The following is a 15,485-nucleotide window of genomic DNA, read 5'->3' on the forward strand; positions in this document are numbered from 1 at the left end:
GAATAGGATTGGGGAGAAGTGGAGTTTGTGGCACAACTTGCCTAGAAGATGGGATTGGTTGGGAGGACATGTTCTGTGGCATTGAGGGATCACCAATTTAATATTGGAGGGCAGCATGGAGGGTAAAAATTGTAGAGGGAGACCAAGAGATGAATACACTAAGCAGATTCATAAGGATGTAGGTTGCAGTACGTACTTGGAGATGAAGAAGCTTGCACAGCATAGAGTAGCATGGAGAGCTGCATCAAACCAGTCTCTGGACTGAAGACCACAACAACAACAACAACATGCCTACATGAAGATTCTAGGCCATATATCATGTTCTTTTTTTAGGATAAACCATACCATTTTTCAGAACTTCCATTTGACTTGAACATCTCAGTAACAGTATTTACGGAAGTACTAGATAAAGCTCTGAATAATGACCTGACAGAGGCATTGGTTATACATCTTGATGACATCTTAATTGTTTCAAATCATGGAAAGAGCACTGCACCTTACTAATGAAAAATTTGCATAGATTTGATAGAAAGAGGAATCATTATTAAATATCAAAATCAAATTTTGGTAGGGGCAAACTAAAATCAAATGTTTTTTATTCCAGTCTTTGATCACAATATCAATTCTTTTGATGATGACTGATTTCAGCCCATAATGACCATCCTCAGATCTTAATTACACCATGTCCTAATTAAAATCTGAGGATGGTCATTAAGGACTGAAACCAGTCATCATCTAAAGAATTGATGTTGTGATCAAGAGTGGAATAAAAAACATTTGCCAGTATTTGATCACTGTTTGTATACACGACTATGTCGCAGTTGGTGAAACAAACTGAAATATTTAGGATGTGTGGGAATCCGAGGTCTGAAGCCTGAAGCCATATGATAGCAATCAAACATTATCCCGAACTAATAAATGTACAGCAGTTACATTCATTCCTCAGGCTAGCTGGACTGTATAAGCATTTCACCAGAGGTCAGCCCATGATTGATCCATGATTATCATGATGGACATGGGATGAGAGGAGACCAAAGGTGTTTTAAACTACTAAATGAGCTTTTGTGGTAGTACCCACAGTGAAACACCCAGTTGTGCTTGAACGATTCAAGTTTGAGACCAATGCAGCTAAGAATAAGATAGCATGGGAATTATTTCAAGGAGATTGGGACCCAGAACTGGGAGCAAGCAAAACAATTGCTTCTGGAAGTATGAGTTTAAATAAACATGAATTAAACAATACAGAAAACGAAAATGAGTTATCGGCTGTTGGGTGGAGCATACAAAAACTCCAAACTTCAGTCTGGGATTCAAACTTGATCATTTATACTGACTCTCATGCATTATCATTCCTTACAGAAAACCAATTGTTGCACAGTAGATTAATGCAACAGGTTTTATTCTTACAAGAATTTCAAATAGACGTAAACCATATAAAAGAATCACAAAATAAATTTTCAGATCCTTTCTCATGACTCCCATTAGGAATAAATGAAGTGACATGGACTGAAGGACCAGAACTTGTTTTTACCACAAATTTTCTATCTTGTAGTTACATGAACAATGAAGTAATGAAATTATCTTTAAAAATAAAGCATGGCCTACATACAGATAGTTGCTTTGGGGGAAAGCTACAGTTATGTGAGTGAGCTTCGCTTCCTCCTAATAAAAAGCATTTGTGGATTGTAAATGAAGATCATTAGTTTTGGTGATTGAATGAGAATTCAATACATTGGAAACTGTTTATCCCACAAACCACTGAAATAGAACTGATATGGTTTATACATAAAGATTGTGTTTATTTTGACATTCATAAATGCATTAAGCATATGAAAACATTTTCCTCCTTTAAAAGTCTTAGCAGTAAGTTTATAAGTGTGGTAACAATATGTGAAATTTGTCAAAAGGTAGGAGAAGATAGCAGTCATGTATTATATAAATTATATCCACTTATACATTAGGCATTACATGACAACTGCCATAGACTTCTATGGTCTTTTGCCTAAAGGTAGAGGTGGGGTTACCTATATTCTTGTATTAATAGAATGTTGTTCAAAGTATGTAAAACTTTATCCTAAAATTAGTGAATACAGCTACTGTAATAATTTGTTTGAGAGATTGTTTTACGGACATAGGCAAGCCTGTGAGAGTATTAATAGACAATTGATCACAGTTCACTGACAGTAACTTCTATACAAGGGTTATGAAGGAAATAGGAAGATTATGTAGAACATATTCATCTACAAGACACACTGCTTGGTCTCAGATAATTTCTGAATTTCATGTAATCTTGAATAAATTACCATATTTGTTTATTGGACTATCTCCAGTAGAAATAATTAACAGAAAATTTGTTGGGTATGAGCAAGCGAAGAGAGCTCAGGGTGCTAAACCATAATAGAGGGACAGCTACATCCACCATTCTTTCAGCCTCTAGGACTGAAGACACTGCAAAGGATAAGAAGTCTGCTAGCAGGAGCAGAAGCATGATTATTCAGATTTTACTAGCTGATCTGGACAGAAGATAATTTTATGAAATAGCTGACCATGGAGAATTCAGACACAATGAGACACAGAAGACAAAAATTTAATAAATTTTACTCTCCAACATTCTTTTTTCAAAAATATGTGGGTTGCTGATATGGCATTCCATAGAGCTTTGTACAAGGACTTCTCTCTGTAGTGTTAATGAGTGACATAAATTTATTAATCAGTATGATGATGATGATATGTTGATAATGATGAGGAACATTTGGCATGGGCATACAACAGCAAGTCATTAGCACACATACTGAAATAGAATGTGACAGCTGTAGGAATAACAGATGAATAAAATGATGAAAACTGTATATATTGTCGGATTGAAAACTTACAGAAAAAGAGGTAAAAGAATACATCAGACACCTGTGAAAGAAGGATGCAACACACTAAAGTGTCAAGCCTAAAATCTTAGGCTGGAGTCCAAAAACTTCACAAAACTTTAAAATCTTCACCACACTCATCTTGTCATCAACTACAGATCCCCACCAAAATTTGCTTCTGTCATCAAGTCACAATACGAAATCCATTCAGTAAAAATGTGACGAAAAATGATTTACATACCACAGGCATCACTGACTGGACAATGAACAATTCAGAAGTGGGTCAGGTTCATTTCAGCCTGCACAAATGGCTGGCATGAGGTCTAACATTGCCTGATAGTTGGTTGCGTAGGGTGCACCTTGTTGTCCACAACTGCCAGCCACTTCCCCACCCAACGCCCCCCACCCTCAGCCCCTCCCCCTCCACACACAGTTGTCTGGATCTCTGCTACAACAGTGAAATGACAGCCTGCAGGAAAATGGTACATTGTGCCATGTCATGCCTACGTGGGGCTTCTTGCGGCCTCTATCTGATTGTTCACTTCCCAGAATTCCCACTTGCCCTGGTGCCCAGCAGCATGATACCTGCTTCCCCATCCTCTGAGGAAAGTACAGTTGGTCATTGGGCCACCTTTCTGCTGGGAACATGTATTGCAATGATGAAGTACACTCTCTGCAGAAAATACAGTACACTGTGAAGGTGAACCATGACGACACAGTTGGTGAACACTACTGAACAGTTAAGGACGTCATCATGTTTGGAATCATCAGAGCACGCAACTTTCAGACTGATAATAATGAGCTCTTAACCAGGACATGAAGGCCCAAGGGATGTCTACAAGCCACCGTGTCATTCTCTGGCTTGCGGCTTTGTGCGGACAACGTATGGAGGGGCATGTGGTCAGTACATTGTTCTACTGGCTGTTTTGCAGACTTTCCAGACCATGGAGCTGCTACTATTCAATGAAGTAGCTCCTAAATTGTCATCAGAAGGCTTAGTGTAGCTTGTACCAGTTCTCCAATGAAGGAAAAATCCTTGGCAGTACCAGGACTGAACCTGGAGCATTTCACATGGGAGTTATCTATAGTGACCCCTCGGCTATGGATGCCAGTCTAAAATGTTAAAAAGATCAGAGATTGAACATATTAACTTGGGACTGAAACACAACAAACAGGCCAGACATAAATTAGATGGCTGAAATAGACTGCAGTAATTGTATAAGTGCATATTTTGTTAAGGGATACTTAAGGAACTAGGAATTTTTACACTCACATAGTAATACATTCATTCCTTGAAAGCCATTGTTAATGAGAAGAAATATCAGTTTCTGTTGAAAAATGACTTGCACAACAACAATGTAAGACGCAAAAACAATTTTTGTGAAGATTTTGCCTCTTTTTATCTAAAGTATATAATGAGGATCTGTTTTCTGGAAAGATCTTCAAAAAGCTCTCACAACATCTAATATAAGGTACTGAGAACTCCTATAAAATCCAAATATAATTAAAAATGTAACTTATGAAGCAGTTCTTTAGAAATTGTGTAAATATCTGTACACAATAACTGAAGCTCCCTACAATTTGAATACGTAACAATGCACATTGTAAGCTGCCTTCTATTCCTACAATATGTAGACAATAGTTATTCTTCACGTGTATTTGTGCAGTCATTTAAACAGGAAGCAAACAGTGTAGAATATGCACCAAATACTTAGTGTAAATGACTGTTTTAAAAATAGTAATTTTTCTTGCTATTTTTATAGTATTAAATATTGACCTGAGAAAGCACAAATAGCTGACAATAATTTCATGATCATTAATTATTAACACAGTTTCTAATATAGCTTCATTTTGTTAACTTACACCTTGACCCATTCCAAATTCGTATCAGTATTTCTTCATGATGGAAACCGAAAGAAGCAGACAACAGAAGGGGGAAAAGTAGGGGGAAAAGTAGGGGGAAAAAGAAAATTAAAGCTTGCAAAATACAGCTATTGATAAGTGAAGACATCACAGTGTAATCAGGTGGAGAATTGGTTGAAATTTAGTAAATTATGAGGAGCAGTTTGCCACTAATAGAATCTTAAGTGCCAGTGCATCTAGAATTGTTATGGTGGTTCACGTACTCATGTAGATAATAATGATGGAGCTCCCATGTTCAGTGCTTGCTTTGCAGAAGAATATTGCTTGTAATCTATATTAATTTTCACTTATGCTAATTTATTTCACATGAAGCTTCATAATATTTATAGCAATGTAGAGAGGAACATTCTGTGTTTGTGAGATGATCAAAATAATAATGTACAAGTGACTGATGTACTAATTTTAACTACTGATAGGGCTCATTGTGACATGATGGTGCATAGGTAACATGAGACTGGCTGCAAAGGTAAGTAATAACCCATGGAAAAAATTCTTCTCAAACATTTAAAGAACATCATGTAAATGAGGTATAAATTAGACAGGTATGAAGGCCTACTCTGAATGAAATGTACAGCCTTTCTCAGCAGTGACTGAATTAGATTTAATATAAATGCAGAAACTAATTAATAGATTCCTGGCCAGAATAGCATAGTGTTGTGAGAGGTGTTTTTGACATTTGGTAGAGGTTTAAAATTAGGATATAGTCACAACACCAAAATCTATTTATTTGTGAGCAATTGTCCTACAGCATCCACTGTATGGTCCTGATTTAGCATCTGTAGACTTAAATCTCTTCGAGTTTATGAAAGATGGATTACACAGCCAATATTTTCCAGGCTCAGATGCTGCTGTAAAAGCTTTAACACAGTGGCTAGCCTCAGCTGGTACAAGATTTTATGAGTATATCATGCAGGACTTTGTTCATATTTGGCAAAAGTGCATTACAAGCGGTGGTGCCAATGTGGAAAAAGTGAGAGTATTTTGCATTACAAATGGTGGTACATACATAGAAAAAGTGACAATATTTTGCATTACACGTGTTGGTACCTATGTGGAAAAAGTGAGAGTATGTGGTAGAAATATTATCTATTTATGAATGTTACTATGCCTTTTGTATCTGTTCTAGTTTCCATGAAAATAAATTAGTGGCATTAGTTTCAGAGTGACTTCCAAAGTTTCTGCTTGCACTAAGGAGGAGAATATTTAAGGAAAAGTTATAGAAAAGATACAGATTCTGGTGGTTGTGTGAATTTAATGTGGAAGTATTTAGAAAGGTAGCCTTCAATTACTTGCTAGTTACCATAAAGAGAGCATCTCACAAATCAGAGGAGAATCAAGAAAATCTTGTCTGAGGAAAGCAAATTAGTTATGGCAGGAAACTTTGAGAGTGCAGATGTGTCACACATACAAGTATCAACAATATTATTAAATGGATAGACTGTTACTCACCATAAACATGAGGTTGAGATGCTGTCCAGCACAGTGAAAAGACTGTTACACATTGACCTTTTGGTCAAAGCCTTCTTCAGAAAAGAAAACACATTCACTCAAGCAAGCAAGTCTCATGGACACATGACTGCATTCTCAGCCACTCTGGAGTGGACAGAGGCAGCAGTCAAGTTTGTGTGAGACGTTTTTATTTGTGTGAATGTTTGTACAATTTATTTACTATGCTTTTCTGCAACTCAACAAGCCACCTTTATGGTGAATGGTGATCTATCCTTTTCATAATATTGCTGATACACATACAACTAAGTCGTCAATAAGTTGAATTATATTATTTGTGCTGGAACTCCACAGAAGCTCTATTCCAGTGACCTATGAAGAGGCTGGTTTATAAGTCAACAGTTCTAGTTCCCATGACATCAGGCTTATGTGTCTATATGTGCTTTCAGAAAGGGAAATAATTGTGAATCACAATGAAATTGTACCAGCTGGTATGAGATCAGATCTTTTGTTTTTTTCATTTTATCACCATCACAAATTTGAGATGCAGGTTGAAATATCAAATTATCCCCATATGCTATTTTTCAGAAATGCTGTACTCTTGACCTAAATGAAATATATATGCAATAGCTCTGGCAAGTATAATACACGTTAGTTAAAGTTGGGCTCCTGATCGGGTTCTTTTGCTAACAATTTTCTATTTACATCATAGTATGAATGAAGATTTCATCACCATATCATAACTGTCAGTTTGCACAAGCCTTAAAATAAGAAAATACATGAATAATATTTCTCCTTGTCATTTCTTTGCTGTCAGTTACAGTCACCTTCCTTAACATATTGCTTCAAGGTACAATAAGGAGTTAATGAATAAAAAATAACTCTTTTCAATTCAAATAATTTATATATTGAATAAAAATTAACATAATTTTTATTATAGTATGACTAGAATAATATCTTTGGACAAGCAGTTGTTTGAAAATTGGCATTTCTGCCAGCTTACATAGACTTTATTCACATTCTTTAGTGTAACTGGAAAAACTTCTTTAGAATAACTGAAATCAACTGTCCTATGATGCAAAATGACTATTGCCATAAGGCTAATGCTCTATTTGAAATTGCAGGAGTGATGATTTGTTTCAACTGTAGGACATCACTACAGTGTCATGATGTTTGCAAATACATATGTAAACAGAAAGGTGCAAAATATTTTGTATTATACATGACAATGAAGTATCCAAAGGATGTTCATGTTTCACTCATTCTTACATTATAATAATTAGGAATACATTTAGACTAGTTTGTTCTAAATACCACAATATGTATGTGTAATTCCACCAAAATTTCACTTTCTCATTTAAAACTTGAAGTTTATCACATTTCAAACACTTAAAGTTGTTATTGTAGTTCAACATGGTTCATAACTTTAAAACACACTGTAATTTAGCCAGTTCTTTGTGTCAAATATAAACCAAGTGTCATTGGAGGAGCACTTTCTACCTGTAGTAATAATGTTTCCTCTCTACTATTCACACATCATACTTTGTTATTTCACTCAGTGATTACAATTATGTTTAATGAACATTAACTGCATAATTTCTTTCACAGATGCCAAAATATTTTAAATTTGTAACAGCTGTTTATACTATTGCTGTAAATTCTTTTGGGAGTTAGTGACAATTCTTGTGGATTGTTAACAATTTTCTGCCTATAAACTTCATCCTTGAGTTCTCTGGAAGATTAAATGTAAAACTAGATCAATGTTTCTCTATACATGATGTGTTTTGTTTGTTCCTGGAAAAGGAAAATTAAATCATCTACCACACAAAAACTTGACATATTTTCTTTTTGATAATGTTGAACATGTAAAGTCAGGAAACACAAGATGTACTATAACTGTGGTCACAAGATATATTTCCCATACTGTCAACTTGTTATGGAGACATGAATGATAAAAGATATTGCTGCTTTGTCCACTTACTTCAGTAATAAAATATTCCATTGATTATATCTTCATTAATGATTCTGACAAGATAATACCTCTGGTCTCTAGCTTAATGGCTCACAAATTTAAGACTAACTTAGAAATTTTAGTCAAAGTTATCAGCAGTTCAAGTGTATTATGATTTTTGTACTGGTGTAATTTTGTTTAGCTTCATTTCTGATTTAATATGTAACTTGATTGTGAGGTTTTTATTGTATTGTAATCAATTTCAGAATAGTGAGCAATAGAATCTTTAAACAGAATGTGAGGAATCATGTTAGTCAAGCGTCTGTATAGAAAAATATGGAATAAAGGAAACAGTGCAAAAAAAGGGACATTCCGAGAAGAGGTTGTTAGGAGACAAATCTGTATACATGAGGAGAGGATGTCATCAAAGAGAATGATGTCTCTACCATGTATAACATCTGGATAATCAGAAAGGAAACAAACTTGGTGTTGTAACAGTAATATACGGTACATAGTTACTCTTAAAGGAAAACTCTGTATGCTTGTATAGGTAGAAAGTCTGCAGCTAGACAAAAACTAAACTGTATGCAGAATGAAGGATGTAGGATAAACAAAGGACTGTTACAAATATACAGATGTGTTTTTCTGTAATTTTGAATTGTATTGTGTTACTCTGCGATCAATGACGTTAGTCTATCACTTTCTTGCTGAACTTTGTCTTTTTTACATTTGTCATTAGTTAGGTAACTGTTCTGTTTTTTTGACAAAGCACTTTCTCTTTGATGGTGATAATTTCAGTTTTGTTGTGAAATATATCTATTATTCACATTCAGATTTGTTCTTTAATTTTTGGTACTAAATCACATCTCCAGTCACATGGTAGTTAACTAACTTGCTATTTTCTCTGAAATGTTTCTGTTTGCTTCTTTAACCTTCCCTGGAAGTACTCATTAGTAATCAACACCAAGACTGGAATTCATTCTAAAACCTGTCAATAAATTTAGTTTTCTGTTTAGCAGTGTTTACAAAAATTCATTTCTTGTCTGATAAGCTTTGTGTACCGGATTTGAAATGAATAGTTTTATAACACACTGTATGAACAAGCGCACAACTAAAAACAGACAAACAGTGGAAATCCATGTCCTCATTTAAGGCATTTTGCGATAGAGTTATGTGGAATAATTGTTTTAATACACTTCCAATAAAATGTCTATTGTACTATTGTGAAGAGCACCAAGAACTAAGCAAAACAAGTCAGATGAAATGAAACTTCTTCTTACTGAAAAATATCTAAATCTTTTGATGAATAATGGAACAGTATTAGGACAAAGTCACATCAAAATTTAGAGCCATTGTTGCTATTGACACCAAAACTATGTTGTTTCGAAAAATTGTTACAGCAAATATGGCATCTGATAAAGTGGAGATATGCAGTGAATTGTGTGCCAGATGTGGTATTCACGAAATTAGTTATTTGCTGCATGGTGCACCACAGCCAAAGGAAATAAATAAAAATTCTTAGTGTTCCATCCACACGAATTTTAGGGTACAGTGTCTATTATACAGAAGTGTACACCACTTTCCACAACCCAGAGATAGTAGCTGAAATATTCCTGCAATCTTAGCCCAATAGACAACTTAATGCAATTTAATAACAGTCTGTGCAGGAATCAACTGTGCAGCTTTCCACTCTCATTAGACAGTCACTAGGATGCAGGCCGATGCCTGGCAGTAGGGTGGCGGGGTCAGTATGGCTGCGGTGCAGGTGGCCCCGGTGGACCTGGTGGGGGTGCTGATCCGACTTCGCCCAGCCAGGAGTCAGGACTCGGTGGAAAATCGGGGTATCCGTGAGTGCTGCTGCTGTTGCTGAGATCAGAGGCTGGACCACTAGCCAGGCCAGGGTGGCCTGGTGGGAGGTGCCCTGGAGGTGGTCCTTGACCTAAAATATTAAAGAGAAGGGATCAGATGATTGATTTAAAAATTGTATTGTACAACCACAGATCACATTAAGCTCTCTTTATGCATTATGAAACAGTTTTTTTGCTCCCTGCAATCTCAACATTCTTTGCCTAGATGCCTGTCTGATTTGTTGTCCAATCTTGTCTGCTTCTCTTTTTTGTATCACAGTTGTTGGTATATTAATATTGCTCCAGTCTTCTTTCTGTTCATAATCTAACTTTGTGAAAGTCTTTTCTAATGTAATGGAACAATTTATCTTTTATGTCTGTTGTCCAGAACTTACATTTTGCTCAAAGAATTTAATCCTTCATTTCAGATTTTAATACATCAAGTTTTCATCATTCTGGCAGAAGTCATTGTTTTCCTCTTACAAAAAAACCCTTGAGTAAGAGGTCATAAAAGGCAAATGATGTTTACAGCATTCTACTCTCTACACATTGTCTATCATGCAACCACAATATTAGCTGCTAATTGCTATGGGGGTGGAGCTGGAGGTATCCAATTTTGAGCACAGCATGAGGCTATGGAGCATAGTTGAACTCATTAGTCAATGAGTACCTGACAACAGGGGTAAAGTGCCAGTGGTGTAGACACAAAGCAGAGCAATGACAATGATAAACAAAGCAAACATTGCATTACATCTACAAGAATAGTTGCCAAAGGTCATCAGAAAGGAATCCAAAGAATTTTGCACACGGAGAAAGAAGTGACAGACAAAATATTAGAGTTTCTGCAAGATGAGTCAGTGGAATGTGTAGTGTTATATATGTTCCACTTGTAGACAATGTACATGAGGGATACAATGATAACAATACATGCCTAATGGGTGAAAGTGATACTGAACAGGTGATGAACCACATAGTTCATCATCCTTTTTAGACACATAGTTACAAATCTTGTTTTCAATGAAATGTAATAAATCATTGTACAAGGAGCAGGAGCTAAACATAATCACACACATGGAAGATCATCCACAGCATACTATAAAATCTATTACTATTAGATTTTGAATAAGTATGCAGCTATATGGCTATGTGGTGCATGAGAAAAACTACAGATATTCAAGAGGACAAGGCACACTATTACAAAAACTAGTGTTTGCACGTTTCAAGGATGTTTGATACAATTTACAGGATATTCATGACAGTGACCTATTACGTTATGCACATCAAATTGCACGTGATATATATTACAGTGATTGCAAAGGAAGCAATGGATGGTTGTATAACTTCGAACAGTGCTACAGAACTGGAAGATGTAACACAACAAAATTTCAAATAAAGTGTCAACTTGATGATGCACAGCAAACTGCAGAATCAACCCAAAAATTAGTAGATGAGATAAACAAACTTATGTCACTGTTCAGTAAGGAATTTGTGTTCAGTTCCAAGCAGTCAGGATTTGAGGAGGAAATGTATTTGAAAAGAACCCTGGAAATTAGAGGTCTTCCCCCCATGAGCCATGGACCTTGTCGTTGGTGGGGAGGCTTGCGTGCCTCAGCGATACAGATAGCTGTACTGTAGGTACAACCACAACGAAGGGGTATCTGTTGAGAGGCCAGACAAACGTGTGGTTCCTGAAGAGGGGCAGCAGCCTTTTCAGTAGTTGCAGGGGCAACAGTCTGGATGATTGACTGATCTGGCCTTGTAACAATAACCAAAACGGCCTTGCTGTGCTGGTACTGCGAACGGCTGAAAGCAAGGGGAAACTACGGCTGTAATTTTTCCCGAGGGCATGCAGCTTTTACTGTATGATTAAATGATGATGGCGTCCTCTTGGGTAAAATATTCCGGAGGAAAATAGTCCCCCATTTGGATCTCCGGGCGGGGACTACTCAAGAGGATGTCGTTATCCGGAAAAAGAAAACTGGCGTTCTACGGATCGGAGCGTGGAATGTCAGATCCCTTAATCGGGCAGGTAGGTTAGAAAATTTAAAAAGGGAAATGGATAGGTTAAAGTTAGATATATTGGGAATTAGTGAAGTTTGGTGGCAGGAGGAACAAGACTTCTGGTCAGGTGACTACAGTGTTATAAACACAAAGTCAAATAGGGGTAATGCAGGAGTAGGTTTAATAATGAATAGGAAAATAGGAATGCGGGTAAGCTACTACAAACAGCATAGTGAACGCATTATTGTGGCCAAGATAGACACAAAGCCCATGCCTACTACAGTAGTACAAGTTTATATGCCAACTAGCTCTGCAGATGACGAAGAAATTGAAGAAATGTATGATGAAATAAAAGAAATTATTCAGATAGTGAAGGGAGACGAAAATTTAATAGTCATGGGTGACTGGAATTCGAGTGTAGGATAAGGGAGAGAAGGAAACGTAGTAGGTGAATATGGATTGGGGCTAAAAAATGAAAGAGGAAGCCGCCTGGTAGAATTTTGCACAGAGCACAACTTAATCATAGCTAACACTTGGTTCAAGAATCATAAAAGAAGGTTATATACATGGAAGAAGCCTGGAGATACTGACAGATTGCAGATAGATTATATAATGGTAAGACGGAGATTTAAGAACCAGGTTTTAAATTGTAAGACATTTCCAGGGGCAGATGTGAACTCTGACCACAATCTATTGGTTATGAGCTGTAGATTAAAACTGAAGAAACTGCAAAAAGGTGGGAATTTAAGGAGATGGGTCCTGGATAAACTGACTAAACCAGAGGCTGTACAGAGTTTCAGGGAGATCGTAAGGGAACAAACGGCAGGAATGGGGGAAAGAAATACAGTAGAAGAAGAATGGGTAACTTTGAGGGATGAAGTAGTGAAGGCAGCAGAGGATCAAGTAGATAAAAAGACGAGGGCTAGTAGAAATCCTTGGGTAACAGAAGACATATTGAATTTAATTGATGAAAGGAGAAAATATAAAAATGCAGTAAATGAAGCAGGCAAAGCTCAATACAAACGTCTCAAAAATGAGATCGACAGGAAGTGCAAAATGGCTAAGCAGGGATGGCTAAAGGATAAATGTAAGGATGTAGAGGCTTGTCTCACTAGGGGTAAGATAGATACTGCCTACAGGAAAATTAAAGAGACCTTTGCAGAAAAGAGAACCACTTGTATGAATATCAAGAGCTCAGATGGAAACCCAATTCTAAGCAAAGAAGGGAAAGCAGAAAGGTGGAAGGAGTATATAGAGGGTCTATACAAGGGTGATGTACTTGAGGACAGTATTACGGAAATGGAAGAGGATGTAGATGAAGATGAAATGGGAGATGCGATACTGCGTGAAGAGTTTGACAGAGCACTGAAAGACCTGAGTCGAAACAAGGCCCCGGAGTAGACAACATTCCATTGGAACTACTGACGGCCTTGGGAGAGCCAGTCCTGACAAAACTCTACCATCTGGTGAGCAAGATGTATGAAACAGGCGAAATACCTTCAGACCTCAAGAAGAATATAATAATTCCAATCCCAAAGAAAGCAGGTGTTGACAGATGTGAAAATTACCGAACAATCAGTTTAATAAGTCACAGCTGCAAAATACTAACTCGAATTCTTTACAGACGAATGGAAAAACTAGTAGAAGCCAACCTTGGGGAAGATCAGTTTGGATTCCGTAGAAATACAGGAACACGTGAGGCAATACTGACCTTACGACTTATCTTAGAAGAAAGATTAAGGAAAGGCAAACCTATGTTTCTAGCATTTGTAGACTTAGAGAAAGCTTTTGACAATGTTGACTGGAATACTCTCTTTCAAATTCTAAAGGTGGCAGGGGTAAAACACAGGGAGCAAAAGGCTATTTACAATTTGTACAGAAGCCAGATGGCAGTTATAAGAGTCGAGGGACAAGAAAGGGAAGCAGTGGTTGGGAAGGGAGTAAGACAGGGTTGTAGCCTCTCCCCGATGTTATTCAATCTGTATATTGAGCAAGCAGTAAAGGAAACAAAAGAAAGATTCGGAGTAGGAATTAAAATCCATGGAGAAGAAATAAAAATGTTGAGGTTCGCTGATGACATTGTAATTCTGTCAGAGACAGCAAAGGACTTGGAAGAGCAGTTGAATGGAATGGATGGTGTCTTGAAGGGAGGATATAAGATGAACATCAACAAAAGCAAAACGAGGATAATGGAATGTAGTCGAATTAAGTTGGGTGATGTTGAGGGTATTAGATTAGGAAATGAGACACTTAAAGTAGTAAAGGAGTTTTGCTATTTGGGGAGCAAAATAACTGATGATGGTCAAAGTAGAGAGGATATCAAATATAGACTGGCAATGGCAAGGAAAGCATTTCTGAAGAAGAAAAATTTGTTAACATCGAGTATAGATTTAAGTGTCAGGAAGTCATTTCTGAAAGTATTTGTATGGAGTGTAGCCATGTATGAAAGTGAAACATGGACGGTAAATAGTTTGGACAAGAAGAGAATAGAAGCTTTCGAAATGTGGTGCTACAGAAGAATGCTGAAGATTAGATGGGTAGATCATATAACTAATGAGGAAGTATTGAATAGGATTGGGGAGAAGAGAAGTTTGTGGCACAACTTGACCAGAAGAAGGGATTGGTTGGTAGGACATGTTCTGAGACATAAAGGGATCACCAATTTAGTATTGGAGGGCAGCGTGGAGGGTAAAAATCGTAGGGGGAGACCAAGACATGAATACACTAAGCAGATTCAGAAGGATGTAGGTTGCAGTAGGTACTGGGAGATGAAGAAGCTTGCACAGGATAGAGTAGCATGGAGAGCTGCATCAAACCAGTCTCAGGACTGAAGACCAGAACAACAACAGAGAGTTGTATCAAGATCAACTAATATCAATGCCTTAATGCATTCATATAAACTTATGTTGACTATTAATATGGATAGTAATCCGCTGGAAAGTTATTTTATTGAGCTGTGAGAACTTGGAGGTGCTCTGCCCCTACAATTCTTTCTTGTGTGTGTGATATTCCAAGGGCAATATGGAATATTTACCTCACAGCAGACAAGAGTGGGAAGAAGGGCATAAGAGAACTGCACCTATGGTATGAGCACTGCTTTTGGCCAATTTCAAAATAACTGGCTTTTGCTTGATCCCTGATCTGTGTATAAAAATCATACTCCATTACAGCAAATTATCACTTTTGAAAACTGTGTGACATTGCAATTCGTACCACATGGTACCACTGGAGAAATTCAGCCTTTGGATGTTTGTTTTGTTCTGTGCCTATAAAACATATTATGCCACTATCTGCAGCTAAGCTTCAGTGGACAGCCAGTTTCACAATAAGTTGCATGACAGATTATTTCATGTTCAGTTGCATGCCATTGCATTCCATCAGTTATCATCACCCCATTATCGCAATACAGTTCTCCATGCTTTCTTTAAGAGTGGATACCTAGCTGAATGTCCTGCA

The 15,485-nt window shown here is 37.0% G+C and overlaps 1 protein-coding gene across 1 annotated transcript in view; it reads right to left on the reverse strand.

The window, feature by feature from the left end:
* Positions 1-9,420: 9,420 nt before the first annotated feature.
* LOC124616261 (LIM/homeobox protein Lhx3) overlaps positions 9,421-15,485 on the reverse strand; it is a 213,696-nt gene continuing 207,631 nt past the window's right edge. Inside the window, exon 7 of the mRNA XM_047144565.1 lies at positions 9,421-10,120. Within this exon, the coding sequence (XP_047000521.1) occupies positions 9,927-10,120 (194 nt within the window). The 3' untranslated portion in view covers positions 9,421-9,926. The remainder of the gene's footprint in view (positions 10,121-15,485) is intronic.

The sequence above is a fragment of the Schistocerca americana genome, chromosome 5 (genome assembly GCF_021461395.2).
Source record: "Schistocerca americana isolate TAMUIC-IGC-003095 chromosome 5, iqSchAmer2.1, whole genome shotgun sequence".
NCBI classification, from domain to species: domain Eukaryota; kingdom Metazoa; phylum Arthropoda; class Insecta; order Orthoptera; family Acrididae; genus Schistocerca; species Schistocerca americana.